The following is a 15,409-nucleotide window of genomic DNA, read 5'->3' as shown; positions in this document are numbered from 1 at the left end:
CTGATCTGTCTATAAACTATTTTATGTTCATACAACAACTATCACAATAAATATTTCATTTATTTTACAGAAAAAATAAGATAAGTGTTGATCTGTTACATAAAAAATGTTACTAGTTCTCAAAGAGCGCCATCTGGTGGCGACATTTAGTTTTCGTAAACGAAAAGCAAAATGGCGGTTATTCCACACTCGGTACTTGCTGTTGGTTGGATACCATTCGCTGTTGTTTTTGTGGTGAGTGCAATTCGATATTTTCTTCAAATTCTCCAAGTGTGAATCGTAGTGCACAAATAGCGTGATATCGTAGTAATTTTATGGCCCGAGAAGCTGTCTCTCTGCTACCACGACTTAAACTAAGTTGTTGTTTACGTACCGCGCTCAGAATGTGCGAGTCAGTTCCGTCAAAACATATTACGTCATATTTCGTATTTCTTGCTGTCCATCCAACCGTCTTTGTTGACATCGTGTCCACATCAAACCTCTGTCAGATAACATAACATGGTGACATTGAGCAACTGTATTCATTTGTGTTAATTGCTAGTACAGTGGCTTATTCCATTTTCTATCACCCACCCAGAATTTTTTTGACTTGGGCACAGTTCTTCCCTAGGCTTGGATCAGGGAGTATTTAGGTGCCTGAAATCAAAATTATTATTAAAAAAATGATGATTTTAAAATGTTACCTCTAATAATTTTACTGACACATTTTTGAAAATCCATGCTATATATTCTTGAGGTATGGCCAATTCAATTGACCACAAAATTTAAGGCTGCCTGTGGCAGAGGTACTATTGCATATTTTAAAAGCCCAAAGACCTCAGGGGTGTCCCTAACTTTCAAAGTGAGAGGCTAAATTAAAATAGTAGGAGGCTCCCAACGGCTGCGTAGCTTCGCAGTGCAATGCGAGCACGTTGCTTTATGGTGGGGAGGGTAGGAGTGGGGTGTCCCCCCTCTGTAGACCAAAGACTTTTAGAAAGCGCAAGACATATTTATGGCATTTGGTGGCAGGTTTGAATATATTTTTGCTCATTTTGCATGTGGGCATGTGATTTAAATAAAGACCAAAATAGTAATTTGTTTATTGTGAAAGATTTTATTTGTGATCGTGTTATTTATACATGTAGTAATATTATATAACAAACATATAGACATCTTAAAGCAATAGCAACACTACAGGTTTAAATTACCATGCATAACTATAACATTTGCAGTAGAACCAGGCATGCCTTGCAATGTAAGCCAGTAATTACATATTACATAACACTACAAACTTAAATTTATAAAATCAGACCCAGTGAACATTAAGAAATATAAAATTTAAAATTGTACACCAGCACATTAAATATCATGTACTTACTTAAATATAAATAATATAAAACATAAATAGGTCTGTTTGGCTGAAATAATGAATTAAAAATAAAATAAAATATGCATTAATTTATTTTAATAATCTCAGTCGTATTTGTATGTAACTGACGTGATGCTCCGTCTCACTACGGTGAAGTATCTGTGAACGACATACTTTCTTGTATGGTGAACAGTAGCTGTGGAATCATAGTCCTATGTTGCCGACCGGATTATTTACGTGACTGACTCTGGCCGGCCCAACATCAAAATTAAAAAGAAGACGTCCAAATGAAATTGTTGGGGCGAAATTTGATTGTAGTTTACACCAAAGAGCTACGGAATCTCAGCTCGGTGAACGGGAGAATCATTCTACATGATCAAACAACAAAAATATATACAAAAAAACGAAATCGTGATCGGTGAATGTGTGCTATGTGTACTTTTGTGTACTATTGGCCCTGAATCTGCATAACATTTCAAAATCGCATTATACATGTACATCACTGTTGTACACTATCATGGGATGGAATATCACTCTGTTGTGTACTATTGGCCCTGAATCTGCATAACATTTCAAAATTGCATTATACATGTACATCACTGTTGTACACTATCATGGGATAGAATATCACTCTGTTGTGTTATATTGGCCCTGCATCTGCATAACATTTCCACATTGCATTATACATGTACATCACTGTTGTACACTATCATGGGATAGAATATCACTCTGTTGTGTTTTATTGGCCCTGGATCTGCATAACATTTCCACATTGCATTATACATGAACATCACTGTTGTACACTATCATGGGATGGAATATTACTCTGTTGTGTTTTATTGGCCCTGAATCTGCATAACATTTCAACTTTGCATTATACATGTACATCACTGTTGTACACTATCATGGGATATAATATTACTCTGTTGTGTACTATTGGCCCTGAATCTGCATAACATTTTGACATTGCATTATACATGTACATCACTGTTGTATACTATCATGGGATATAATATTACTCTGTTGTGTACTATTGGCCCTGAATCTGCATAACATTTCAAAATTGCATTATACATGTACATCACTGTTGTACACTATCATGGGATAGAATATCACTCTGTTGTGTTATATTGGCCCTGAATCTGCATATCATATTGACATTTTAAATGTTGCGTTTTTAATAATCTGCATCTTTCTTTGCAGTTAATTGTGATTTTTGCATTCTTGTACGCGAGATTTTACAGAAGTAAACGAGACAGTGAAACATGTACTACAGTTATAGGTAAGTTGTTATGAAGTAAAAAATATATGTGAACATGACAATGAATTTTATTTACATAGTTAGAACAATGATTGTGATTATGACCTTTAATTTGTATAAAATACATGCAATGTTGAATGCTTTCTGCATCCAGATCATGGTGGCGATGGTTTGCGTAAAATCAGCCATTTTGAAAATAATCAGTGTTGAACTTGCAGAATTATTATGCATCAAAACAGCAATGTCACACTGAAATTAATATAAACAAAATATAAAAAATATAAACAAAAATTTAGAAGCTGTGGAATTTTCATTTTAAATTGATCCGCCTATACATGTTATCGTCATGACTATTAACTATGGGGATCAGCCTTGGCAGGTCAGATTCCCATGCACCTTCTGGTTAAAGATCACCTTTGATGTGTCCATATCCACATATACATGTATCACTTCGCTTTGAGTACAGGCGATCAATGATGATACTAATCATGGTTCAATCATTACATTTCCTTATAATTGTTTGAGTATATATGACCTCCAGGTGAAAAACAGTGTTACAGCATTGGAGGAGCTACAATGTACAAGTGTAGCTTCTCTCAAGATCAGCAAGCTGTGTGCTACTGTAGCATTTTGTGAATGACAAATAATGATAAATGGATGAAAAAATAATTAAAAAATTTATAAATAAAAAATCAGGCTCTTGCTGCAGTTTTGTAGAAACAATTGATCAGACACATTTTTTCTGAGCTTAGCTAACATTTTTATTTTGACCTATTCTAGGAATAATCTCGCTGACAGTAGCCTTACTAACTATAGCTCTAGTTCCTGTTGATATCTTCTTAGTGTCATATATGAAGTGTCCAGATGGTACATTTAAGGTACATTTTCACCATTATCATTCATATGAGAATTTGCCTGGAAATATATTGTATTTCCAGCTTTTTACTATTAAGGCGGTGGATTTGTCATATGCATGTTTCAAGTTTGTGTAAAATCAATATATTTTACATGTGGTGAATACACTGCTTGAGAACACTGCCCTCTATGGTATAAAAACCATATACACATATTGGGTTTGCTATGCGGCGGGCGAAAAAAAAAGGAAAAAAGATAAAAATAAGTTTTTTTTAGCTATTTTTTGCACTTACAAGTCGGCGGGCACGAGAAATTACGCTGAAATAAAATTTTATTTTTATTTCATTTTCGGCTCCAGTTCATTCGACGGGTTCTCGAAACAAGGGATAATAAAAGTCTGGCCTTAGAAAACTAAATTTAGGCTGTGCAAAAGTGATTCTTTGTTCATCATTAGTGAACGCCTTGAATTTGTAGAATTTTACATTAACTAACAAGTAGGATAAATTTTTTGTGGCAATTTAACATCTGTTATAATACAAAGTTCTTATCCGTAAATGGATATGTTAGTTCATCCTGTACATGCGTTTTTAGTCACCGTTCGGACGAAGTCCGAAAACGAGGACTTATGTTTTGACCTCTGTGCGTGCGTCTGTGCGTGCGTCCGGACCTGTATCTTAGAAATGCCTGGACCAATCACAATCAAACTTCACACATACATTATACATGATATCATACATATGCACGTCAATACAGATGGATTTTGTTCAAACCTTGTATATACGTTGGACATTATAGGACCTTGATGAACATCATTTTGTTTTACAATCTGATTCAAGATGGCCGAATGGCGGCCATTTTTGTGATAAAAAATCATAAAAATCAAGCATTTCTCGGCTGTTTACAGATGGATTTTGTTCAAAACTTGATATATACATTAGACTTTATGGGACCATGATGCAAGTAATTTCGTTTTTCAGATAACATTCAAAATGGCCGACTGGAGGCCATTTTGTTTTAATGAATGGGCTTCTAGACCCATATTTCCAACTTGTTTTGACTGATTATGTTCAAATTTTAAATATTCATTATACATCATGTCATAGATAGACAGATGTATTGGTTTGACGATCCTATTCAAAATGGTCGAATGGTTGTCATTTTTGTGCTAAAAAATCATCAAATATCAAGCATTTCTGGCATTTATGGATGGATTTCGTTCAAACTTGGTACATACATTAGAATTACGGGTTCCTGATGCACATCATTTTATTTTTCAGATCAGACTCAAAATGGCTGTTTGGTGGCCATTTTGTTTTAATGAATGGGTTTCCAGACCCATATGTGTGACTTGTTAGTCCCTGTTCGGACGCAGTCCGAAAACGGGGACTTATGTTTTGCCCTGTGTGCGTGCGTCCGTGCGTCCGTGATCACCTGTATCTCGAACATGCATGGACCGATTAAGTTCAAACTTCACTCATACATCACACATTATATGGGACATATGCACATGCATTTTTTTCATGATCCGATTAACGATACCCGAATAGCGGCCATTTTAAGGCCGAAAATGCATCAAAATCGCACATTTTCACCATTCCGGACCCGGATCTTAGTTATGCATGGACGGATTTTGTTCAAATTTGGTACATACATTAAACATAATAGGACCTTGATGCACGTCATTTTTTTTTTTGGATCGGGTTCGAAATGGCCGACTGGCGGCCATTTTGTTTTAAAGAATTCAGTTCTGGATTCGTGTCTGAGACATGCTTGGATTGATCGAGTTCAAACTTCACACACACAAGATACATCATGTCACAAATATGTATGTGCATTTGTTTCATGATCTCATTAACGATAGCCAAATGGCGGCCGCTTTAAGGCCGAAAATGCATTGAAATCGCACATTTTCACCATTCCGGACCCGGATCTCAGTTATGCATGGACGGATTTCATTCAAATTTGGTACATACATTAAACATAATAGGACCTTGATGCACGTCATTTTTTTTTTCGGATCAAGTTCGAAATAGCCGACTGGCGGCCATTTTGTTTTAAAGAATTCAGTTCTGGATCCGTATCCGAGACATGTCTGGATTGATCAAGTTCAAACTTCACACACACAAGGTACATCATGTCACAAATATGTATGTGCATTTGTTTCATGATCTCATTAACGATAGCCAAATGGGGGCCGCTTTAAGGCCGAAAATGCATTGAAATCGCACATTTTCACCATTCCGGACCCGTATCTCAGTTATGCATGGATGGATTTTGTTCAAATTTGGTACATACATTAAACATAATAGGACCTTGATGCACGTCTTTTTTTTTTTCGGATCAAGTTCGAAATGGCCGACTGGCGGCCATTTTGTTAAAGAATTCAGTTCTGGATCCGTATCCAAGACATATCTGGATTGATCAAGTTCAAACTTCACACACACATGGTACATCATGTCACAAATAGATATGTGCATTTGTTTCATGATCTGCTTAACAATAGCGGAATGATGGCCATTTTAAGGCCGAAAATGCATCAAAATCACGTATTTTCACAATTCCAGAACCGGATCTCAGTCATGCATGGATGGATTTTGTTCAGATTTAGCACAATGTGTTGTACATATGCAGGTGCATTTCGGTCATGATCTGCTTTGAATGTATATGTCACTCAAATATGAACGGAACGGGGACGTGTCATTGACAATGACTTGTTTTGACTGATTATGTTCAAATTTTTAATATTCATTATACATCATGTCACAGATATACGGATATATTGATTTGACGATCCTTTTCACAGTGGCCTAATAGTGGCTATTTTTGTGCTAAAAAACTTGTTTTATTTTTTAGATCGGATTCTGAATGTCTGACTAGTGGCCATTTAGTTTTAATGAATGGGCTTCTAGAGCCATATCTCTGACATGCTTTGACTGACTATGTTCAAATTTCATATATTCATTATACATATATTCATAATGGCTGATTTTGTTTTAATTAATGCTCTTCCAGAGCAATATCTCTCAAATACTCATTTGACGATCAGATACAAATGTCAATCATTTAAATGTTAAACAATCATCATACTCCTGACATGTTTATATTCCAGCTATATTACTATAAACAAAACTGTATATCTTAAATTTGATAACTAACAGGGACTGTGCCATGCATGGCTTGTTTAGCATTGTTTCAAACACAATAAATATTAAATTTCCGTACCAGAAAAACTGAATGCATATACAGACTGATTCATTTTTGGAGTAATCATTAAATAAGCTGCAGACTGACTACCATATCTTGATAACCAAACCATGTAAATATGTGGAACCAACTGTAGTTTTATCTAATGCTACGGAACATTTAAAATACCCTTATAGCAATCATGTGACCTCATAAATGGAATAGATGTCTAAAAGCTTGGGCCCTGCTTTTTTATGTGGATGAATTTGTCAGCTTTACGATGCATGTAGTTATCTCAGTTTCATTTGAGGGGTCACTCATGTAAGCACAGGAATCAAATGATTTGTTGGATGTGGAAATGAGCTAGAGCTAGTTATATTTACTTCTGCTATTGAGAAACCTAAAAAAGCAGCACTCTGGATCATTTTTCTAAAGAAGTTTCTTACATAAAATGGTTAATTGTTCTGGCCAAAATATTTACCCCTAATTTTATGCTTTGTCTTTATAACATTCTACTGATGTGTCTTTCACATGTACCCATCTTGTCCCCGAGTTTATTTTATACATTAAAATTTTCACAGGACTGGGCTGATAATAACTCAACACGGGATGCAATTGAAGATATGATGTTGTATGCATATTACAGTAAGTATCATTATGCATTGTATTTCTTGTGAGTGTAAGACGTAATAATTTTTACATACACATTTTTACATAAAGGACATTCACCTTCACTTAATCTATTGCTAACCATATTGTCCATGTACTGTAGTTGTTCGAGTATAAAACCCTCCGGAAAACGGCAAATTGATGAAAAATTAGGGGAAGGCTTATAAACGGATAAAAGTTAAAACTTATCCCAATCAATAATTTATGCTAATTTATTCATAAACAAATTGTTGTGTGTACGATACTTGAGTGTCCTCATCAACTAGCATCGTCCAAATTAACTTGAGGATGGGCTGTTACGCCCCGGGGTCAGTAATCACTCTTGAGTGCGTTTACTAAGTGGAACAGCATTTGACCCTGCGTTTCACATGAATAATGGTCTGTACATTTTGGGGTAACAAAAGTATATTCTAAACAAAGTTTCAAATAAAAACTAACACAACTGCATTGCGTAGCAGCAAATAATCATGGTTGCTCAATCCAGTCATTCTGTGTTTTACAATTGTTGATTATTACTCAGTAGTGATTATAATAACATACAAAAAAATAAATTTGTTGAATTGTTATGAAATGCAAATAAAATTCAACTTAGTTTCATTGTAAGCAAATGATTCCAGTCGCATATAAACGCTCAATGCTGTAGGGTATCCGCCATGTTCTTTCTCGTACATGAGTTGACCTAATAGGTCAAATCGCTGATTAACCAATCAAAATGCTGGGTGATGCCAATGTGTTCAAATCACCATAGCTCATTTAAATATGTTAATGTTATTGAACACAACGCGAAAGAGATTTGTACAATAATAACTTTGAAAGCAGTTGTATCCATGACGGAAAACAAAATTGAACACTGGTATAGACAGGATTCACTTATAATAGTTTCTTTACTTTTTTGGATTCTTACAAATGTAGATTTGTTACATACATGTTGTTGATGTGGTACATATCTGTAAAGGCAATTCCAGTATAACATTGTTTACATGTTTTCTACCTAGCAATGTATACCATGACTGTCTTTATGCTGTTCTTGGTATTACCATTTACCTATTTCTTCTATGAGGAATATGATTTCGATTCTACTACAAAAAGTGTAAGTACTCAACTTTATTTATTTACAAGAATATCACAAAGTATGCATGACGGCAGTATCAACTGATGCATAGCGGAGAGCAATGCATTCTCATACTGCCTGAATGCATACTTTGCAGGATTCTCATAATAACCTTATTATTATACAGAATAAGACAAAGTATGCACATGATTTGTAGTGGAGGTTGATGGATTCCTGTACTGCCTAAATGCATACTTTGCAGTATTCTCATGATAACCTTATTATTATACAGAATAAGACAAAGTATGCACATGATTTGTAGTGGAGGTTGATGGATTCCTGTACTGCCTGAATGCATACTTTGCAGTATTCTCATGATAACTTTATTATTATACAGAATAAGACAAAGTATGCACATGATTTGTAGTGGAAGTTGATGGATTCCAGTTCTGCCTGAATGCACACTTTGCAGTATTCTCATGATAACCTTATTATTATACAGAATAAGACAAAGTATGCACATGATTTGTAGTGGAGGTTGATGGATTCCTGTACTGCCTGAGTACACACTTTGCAGTATTCTCATGATAACCTTATTATTATACAGAATAAGACAAAGTATGCACATGATTTGTAGTGGAGGTTGATGGATTCCTGTACTGCCTGAATGCATACTTTGCAGTATTCTCATAATAACCTTATTATTATACAGAATAAGACAAAGTATGCACATGATTTGTAGTGGAGGTTGATGGGTTCCTGTACTGCCTGAGTGCACACTTTGCAGTATTCTCGTGATAACTTTATTATTATACAGAATAAGACAAAGTATTCACATGATTTGTAGTGGAGGTTGATGGATTCCTGTACTGCCTGAATGCATATTTTGCAGTATTCTCATGATAACCTTATTATTATACAGAATAAGGCAAAGTATTCACATGATTTGTAGTGGAGGTTGATGGATTCCTGTACTGCCTGAATGCATACTTTGCAGTATTCTCATAATAACCTTATTATTATACAGAATAAGACAAAGTATGCACATGATTTGTAGAGGAGGTTGATGGATTCCTGTACTGCCTGAGTGCACACTTTGCAGTATTCTCATGATAACCTTATTATTATACAGAATAAGACAAAGTATGCACATGATTTGTAGTGGAGGTTGATGGATTCCTGTACTGCCTGAGTGCACACTTTGCAGTATTCTCGTGATAACCTTATTATTATACAGAATAAGACAAAGTATGCACATGATTTGTAGTGGAGGTTGATGGATTCCTGTACTGCCTGAGTGCATACTTTGCAGTATTCTCGTGATAACCTTATTATTATACAGAATAAGACAAAGTATGCACATGATTTGTAGTGGAGGTTGATGGATTCCTGTACTGCCTGAATGCATACTTTGCAGTATTCTCATAATAACCTTATTATTATACAGAATAAGACAAAGTATACACATGATTTGTAGTGGAGGTTGATGGATTCCTGTACTGCCTGAGTGCACACTTTGCAGTATTCTCGTGATAACTTTATTATTATACAGAATAAGACAAAGTATTCACATGATTTGTGGTGGAGGTTGATGGATTCCTGTACTGCCTGAGTGCACACTTTGCAGTATTCTTGTGATAACCTTATTATTATACAGAATAAGACAAAGTATGCACATGATTTGTAGTGGAGGTTGATGGATTCCTGTACTGCCTGAATGCATACTTTGCAGTATTCTCATGATAACCTTATTATTATACAGAATAAGACAAAGTATGCACATGATTTGTAGTGGAAGTTGATGGATTCCAGTTCTGCCTGAATGCACACTTTGCAGTATTCTCATGATAACCTTATTATTATACAGAATAAGACAAAGTATGCACATGATTTGTAGTGGAGGTTGATGGATTCCTGTACTGCCTGAGTACACACTTTGCAGTATTCTCATGATAACCTTATTATTATACAGAATAAGACAAAGTATGCACATGATTTGTAGTGGAGGTTGATGGATTCCTGTACTGCCTGAATGCATATTTTGCAGTATTCTCATGATAACCTTATTATTATACAGAATAAGGCAAAGTATTCACATGATTTGTAGTGGAGGTTGATGGATTCCTGTACTGCCTGAATGCATACTTTGCAGTATTCTCATAATAACCTTATTATTATACAGAATAAGACAAAGTATGCACATGATTTGTAGAGGAGGTTGATGGATTCCTGTACTGCCTGAGTGCACACTTTGCAGTATTCTCATGATAACCTTATTATTATACAGAATAAGACAAAGTATGCACATGATTTGTAGTGGAGGTTGATGGATTCCTGTACTGCCTGAGTGCACACTTTGCAGTATTCTCGTGATAACCTTATTATTATACAGAATAAGACAAAGTATGCACATGATTTGTAGTGGAGGTTGATGGATTCCTGTACTGCCTGAGTGCATACTTTGCAGTATTCTCGTGATAACCTTATTATTATACAGAATAAGACAAAGTACAGTACAGTTCTCGCGGAAGCTTTGGCTTTTGTGGCATCATTGTCGCCTACGCATGGCTTCATTGTCGCCTCAGCATCGCATCATTGTGACATCAGCTTCGCGTCATTGAAAATTGAAGCTGTGTTCGCCTCGCTATTTTGTGGCATCATCGTGGCCTCAGCTTCGCAGTCTCATGGCATCAACATGGCATCAGCTTCAAAGTATTGTGACATGAGTATGACCTCATTATTTGCACGCAGAAGGGCAGTAGACAAAAACATGTACAGAAGTTTGATATGTAATCGATTTGAAATTCAAGGCGAATAAAAAAAATATGATCAAGAGTAAAATGACATTTTAAAAAGATATCTTGTTTAATTATTTTAGTGTTGCGAGTATTGGGCACCAAAAACTTTGCGAAGTACATTACAATCGGCAAGGTGACGAGTTTCATATTGACTGGAAGGAAAATCGTGGTAAATTCAAATCACACGATGCAATCGTCGTTCTGATACAACACAATTTGCTGTATACGAAGTGAAACTGTTCTTGTTATAAAATTTACCTTTTTTCGCTCATTTTATTTGCTGCTAGAAGAGCAGATTCAGATTCCTCATTTCAGTGGTATTTTTCTGTGTTTCGTTTAGTTTTAGCCGAGTCCGACCCCATGCCCGGACTACTAAAACATGCAACACACACGTACGCCGCCGGGTGCGTCGGCGTCATCGCCAGTCATCTTGATACAAAGTTCCAAAACAAGTGCGTACATTTCCAACATATGATTGGATGGTTGTGGTGGCGTCAGTCTGGTAAAATTTGACAACCAATTCTCAAAATTAAGTCACGATCAGTGATCTGAGCTCGATCTATACGTACTTTAAAAGTATTCTCACAAACATATTTTCGAATGAAAACGAGCCATGCCCTGTAAAAAATCGAATAGCGCTTGTCATGCAGGAATAATTTATTGGGCTTCAGAAAAAAAACTTGTCCATTTAGTGTGGCCGTAAATATTTGGTCACCAGCCGATGAACAATTTGAAAATCATGATTCACACGGAAGTCCTTCGATACTGAAAATCATCGACCCCAGTCTGGTTTACCTTATTTCCCAACTTGCAAAACTGATTTGTATCTCAGCCCTGTTTTTTTTTTTTTTTTTTTTTTTTTTTTTGAACTGAGGTAAAATCCCATCCGTTTGTCAAAATATACCGATGTTTTCCAGTGAATAATTGCGAAGCCTGTCACAACACAAAAAAAAACTTTGTGAATCGACGATGGAGATTGGATGGTACGACGACCCTTCAATTTGCGTTAAATATGTTTTGTTACAACATCATTGATTGGCTGAGAGTCACCTGATCGGAGCATGACCTGGGTCACAGAACCATATTAGTCCGTATTATCAACAGGACTTTGCGAGAAAACCACACCCACATTTTCAACCATTTTAGCGCGGAAGTTGCCAACAAATGTCGAAAACTCGTGAATTTTATAAATTCGAATAAAATAAAGCTAGCGATTCGTAAGACTGGTTAATAATATATCCCCCGATGCTCTTCGATTTTTTTATTTCAAGGTGAGAAATGGATACTAGTAGTTGAAGTTCCATCGATTTCAAGGCGACTATTTAACCGCGACAACTCTACGCTCTGTTGTAGTTTCGCGAGGTAAAACAAAAATCTAATAAATAGTACTTGTTTAATTATTTGGTTTTACAGCCCGCAAATTACGGGACATGATCCCTATGAATTGCGATAAATAAATGCTGATTGTGTTGAATGACGGACGTCGGGACCGTTTGGAGAAACAAATTACGGTCGGTAGACATTTCAAACAAATGAAATTATTAACGAAAGACGAGATTTTTCTAGGTATTTACGATCATTCGGTCATACCAAATATATACAAAATTGACAAATACACAAAGATGTGTAATAGTAGGTCATTTTTATTTTAGCCTTAGAAATATTTTCTTTCACTCAGTCCACGTCCATGCGTGGGAATTCTATTTAGCTTCATGGTCCTTCGGCTTGTCTTCTGCTTGGGGGGAAACAACAATAATTATACAAATCGTAAACTCAACACAATCAGGAAAAGAAACCCAGACAACCATGTTGTACTTCTGTTGAATACATTTTGTAGCAGTGAGTCACGTCGGAATATTGTCTAAAATAAAATATTCAATCCCAGCCAAATCTAGGTCAAAGGGTCAGATTGCGTGCATATAATTATAGATAGTTAAAACAAAAAGTATTTGAACTTTTGACGGTTGTTCAACATCTATGCACGGTTACTAAACTAGTAACCGTGATCTATGAAAACCAGAAAATTTTTAGTAGTCCGAATTGTTGCACGGTCGAAAATAAAACGGAAATTGGCCGGTCAAAAGCGGAAGCGGTCAAGAGGTTTGGGGGAAATGAGTACAGTACTTCTTTGTTTGATGAAGCGATGCTGATGCCACATTGTCGCCATAATGAGGCCACAATGAAGCGAAGCGATAATCGCCTAACTTTTTAATGTCGCGACATTGAAGCGATGCTGAAGCCATAACAATGCCATAATGATGCGATGCTGAAGCGAAGGTGAAGCTGAAGTGAAGCCAAAGCTTCCGCGAGAACTGTACTGTATGCACATGATTTGTAGTGGAGGTTGATGGATTCCTGTACTGCCTGAATGCATACTTTGCAGTATTCTCATAATAACCTTATTATTATACAGAATAAGACAAAGTATACACATGATTTGTAGTGGAGGTTGATGGATTCCTGTACTGCCTGAGTGCACACTTTGCAGTATTCTCGTGATAACTTTATTATTATACAGAATAAGACAAAGTATTCACATGATTTGTGGTGGAGGTTGATGGATTCCTGTACTGCCTGAGTGCACACTTTGCAGTATTCTTGTGATAACCTTATTATTATACAGAATAAGACAAAGTATGCACCAATCTGATTAAAATCTGATGTAGTGTACGGGCTTTAATTATTTTGGCTATAAACTTATTTTAATTTTATTTTTTATTACTTTTGTTATTAATGCCCTTTTATTTTATTATTTTACTTTGATTTTGATTTTGTGATTTTTTTTAATTCCGCCCTACCTACATCTGAACCGATGCCTATGTAACGAGATTTCAACGAGACCCACTATCGACGATTTTAGTCAACGAATCACAGACCTCCTTTTATAGCGCACATGATGACGTCACCGGGCAGAGTCTGATGGCAAACACACTCAAATAAAATGGCGGATTATACCGACCGAAAAAAACACGGCTTTTCGGTAAGTTTATCATTGTCAAATGCAACGAAAGTCATTTTTATGTTAATATTGTGGCTCGAATGGTTCGACTTTAGATCGTTATTTTGCATAGTTATTCTGGGAGTGACGATTTTGTTTCCACCGGTTCGACCGAACACCAGTGTCTTTTTCCAGTCGCCGGCCCTGGAGACGGGTGATGTTTTGTTGAAGATCGGGCCAAAATCGTCTACGGTATTGAAGCCGTAGCTGTAAATATTCATCAAATTGTATCAACATTTTGTACATTATACAATAACACTTTATTAAAGTAAATGAGCTGATTTGGACTGGAATAAAATATTTTTTATTTGGAACACATCGCAATTGATCAGGAAATATTGTTTTGCTCCAATTTTCTGCGTCGATGCCGTGGGCCGGTGACCGCTATACAATTTAAAATCAGTTTGCATTGTTTACTATAGCTGTTTACAGTGTTCTAATCATTACGATTTACTTTTTTTTTGCTTCCATTCTAGATAATTATGCTCAGTGATGTAAAATTGAAGCGATGACTGAATGAACGAACCTTGGCTGGCGAAGATGTATCTGGAAGTGTACACATTTGTTGGAAGTGAAAAAAATATTCAATGAAATGACAAAAATTGTAAAATGCTGTGGAATTTCTTTTGCAAATAAAAATATACTAGCAATTTTCTATTAATGGTTTATTCAAGTGGGCAAAATATAAATGTACAGAAGAATTGCCCGTATACACTGAAAAGTAAGCAACCGACAGCCTGTATAAAAGGGGGACTGTGATTGGCTGTTACTTACGCGAGATTTGAACGGGACTTACATAGGCATCGGTTCAGATGTAGGTAGGGCGGAATTAAAAAAAATCAAAATCAAAGTAAAATAATAAAATAAAAGGGCATTAATAACAAAAGTAATACAAAATAAAATTAAAACAAGTTTATAGCCAAAATAATTAAAGCCTGTACACTACATCAGATTTTAATCAGATTGAGTATGCACATGATTTGTAGTGGAGGTTGATGGATTCCTGTACTGCCTGAATGCATACTTTGCAGTATTCTCATAATAACCTTATTATTATACAGAATAAGACAAAGTATGCACATGATTTGTAGTGGAGGTTGATGGATTCCTGTACTGCCTGAATGCATATTTTGCAGTATTCTCATGATAACCTTATTATTATACAGAATAAGACAAAGTATGCACATGATTTGTAGTGGAGGTTGATGGATTCCTGTACTGCCTGAATGCATATTTTGCAGTATTC

The 15,409-nt window shown here is 35.8% G+C and overlaps 1 protein-coding gene and 1 long non-coding RNA gene across 2 annotated transcripts in view; both read left to right on the top strand.

Annotated features, from left to right (window-relative positions):
• The first annotated feature begins 162 nt into the window (after nt 1–162).
• The window catches only part of LOC144364077 (putative lysosomal cobalamin transporter), a 50,365-nt gene continuing 35,118 nt past the window's right edge, over nt 163–15,409 (top strand). The window contains exons 1-5 of the mRNA XM_085492878.1: nt 163–234; nt 2,552–2,630; nt 3,390–3,487; nt 7,229–7,292; nt 8,312–8,406. Of these exons, the coding sequence (XP_085349004.1) occupies nt 172–234; nt 2,552–2,630; nt 3,390–3,487; nt 7,229–7,292; nt 8,312–8,406 (399 nt within the window). The 5' untranslated portion in view covers nt 163–171. The remainder of the gene's footprint in view (nt 235–2,551; nt 2,631–3,389; nt 3,488–7,228; nt 7,293–8,311; nt 8,407–15,409) is intronic.
• LOC146731991 (uncharacterized) lies at nt 10,900–14,813 on the top strand. The gene is made up of 2 exons (XR_014926982.1): nt 10,900–14,145; nt 14,640–14,813. It is a non-coding gene; the product is annotated as an uncharacterized LOC146731991 (long non-coding RNA).

This window comes from Saccoglossus kowalevskii, chromosome 18, assembly GCF_978046115.1.
Source record: "Saccoglossus kowalevskii chromosome 18, keSacKowa6.1, whole genome shotgun sequence".
In the NCBI taxonomy this organism is placed as follows: Eukaryota; Metazoa; Hemichordata; class Enteropneusta; family Harrimaniidae; genus Saccoglossus; species Saccoglossus kowalevskii.
The sequence above is the reverse complement of the archived record's forward strand: the minus strand, read 5'-3'. Positions and strand labels throughout refer to the sequence as shown.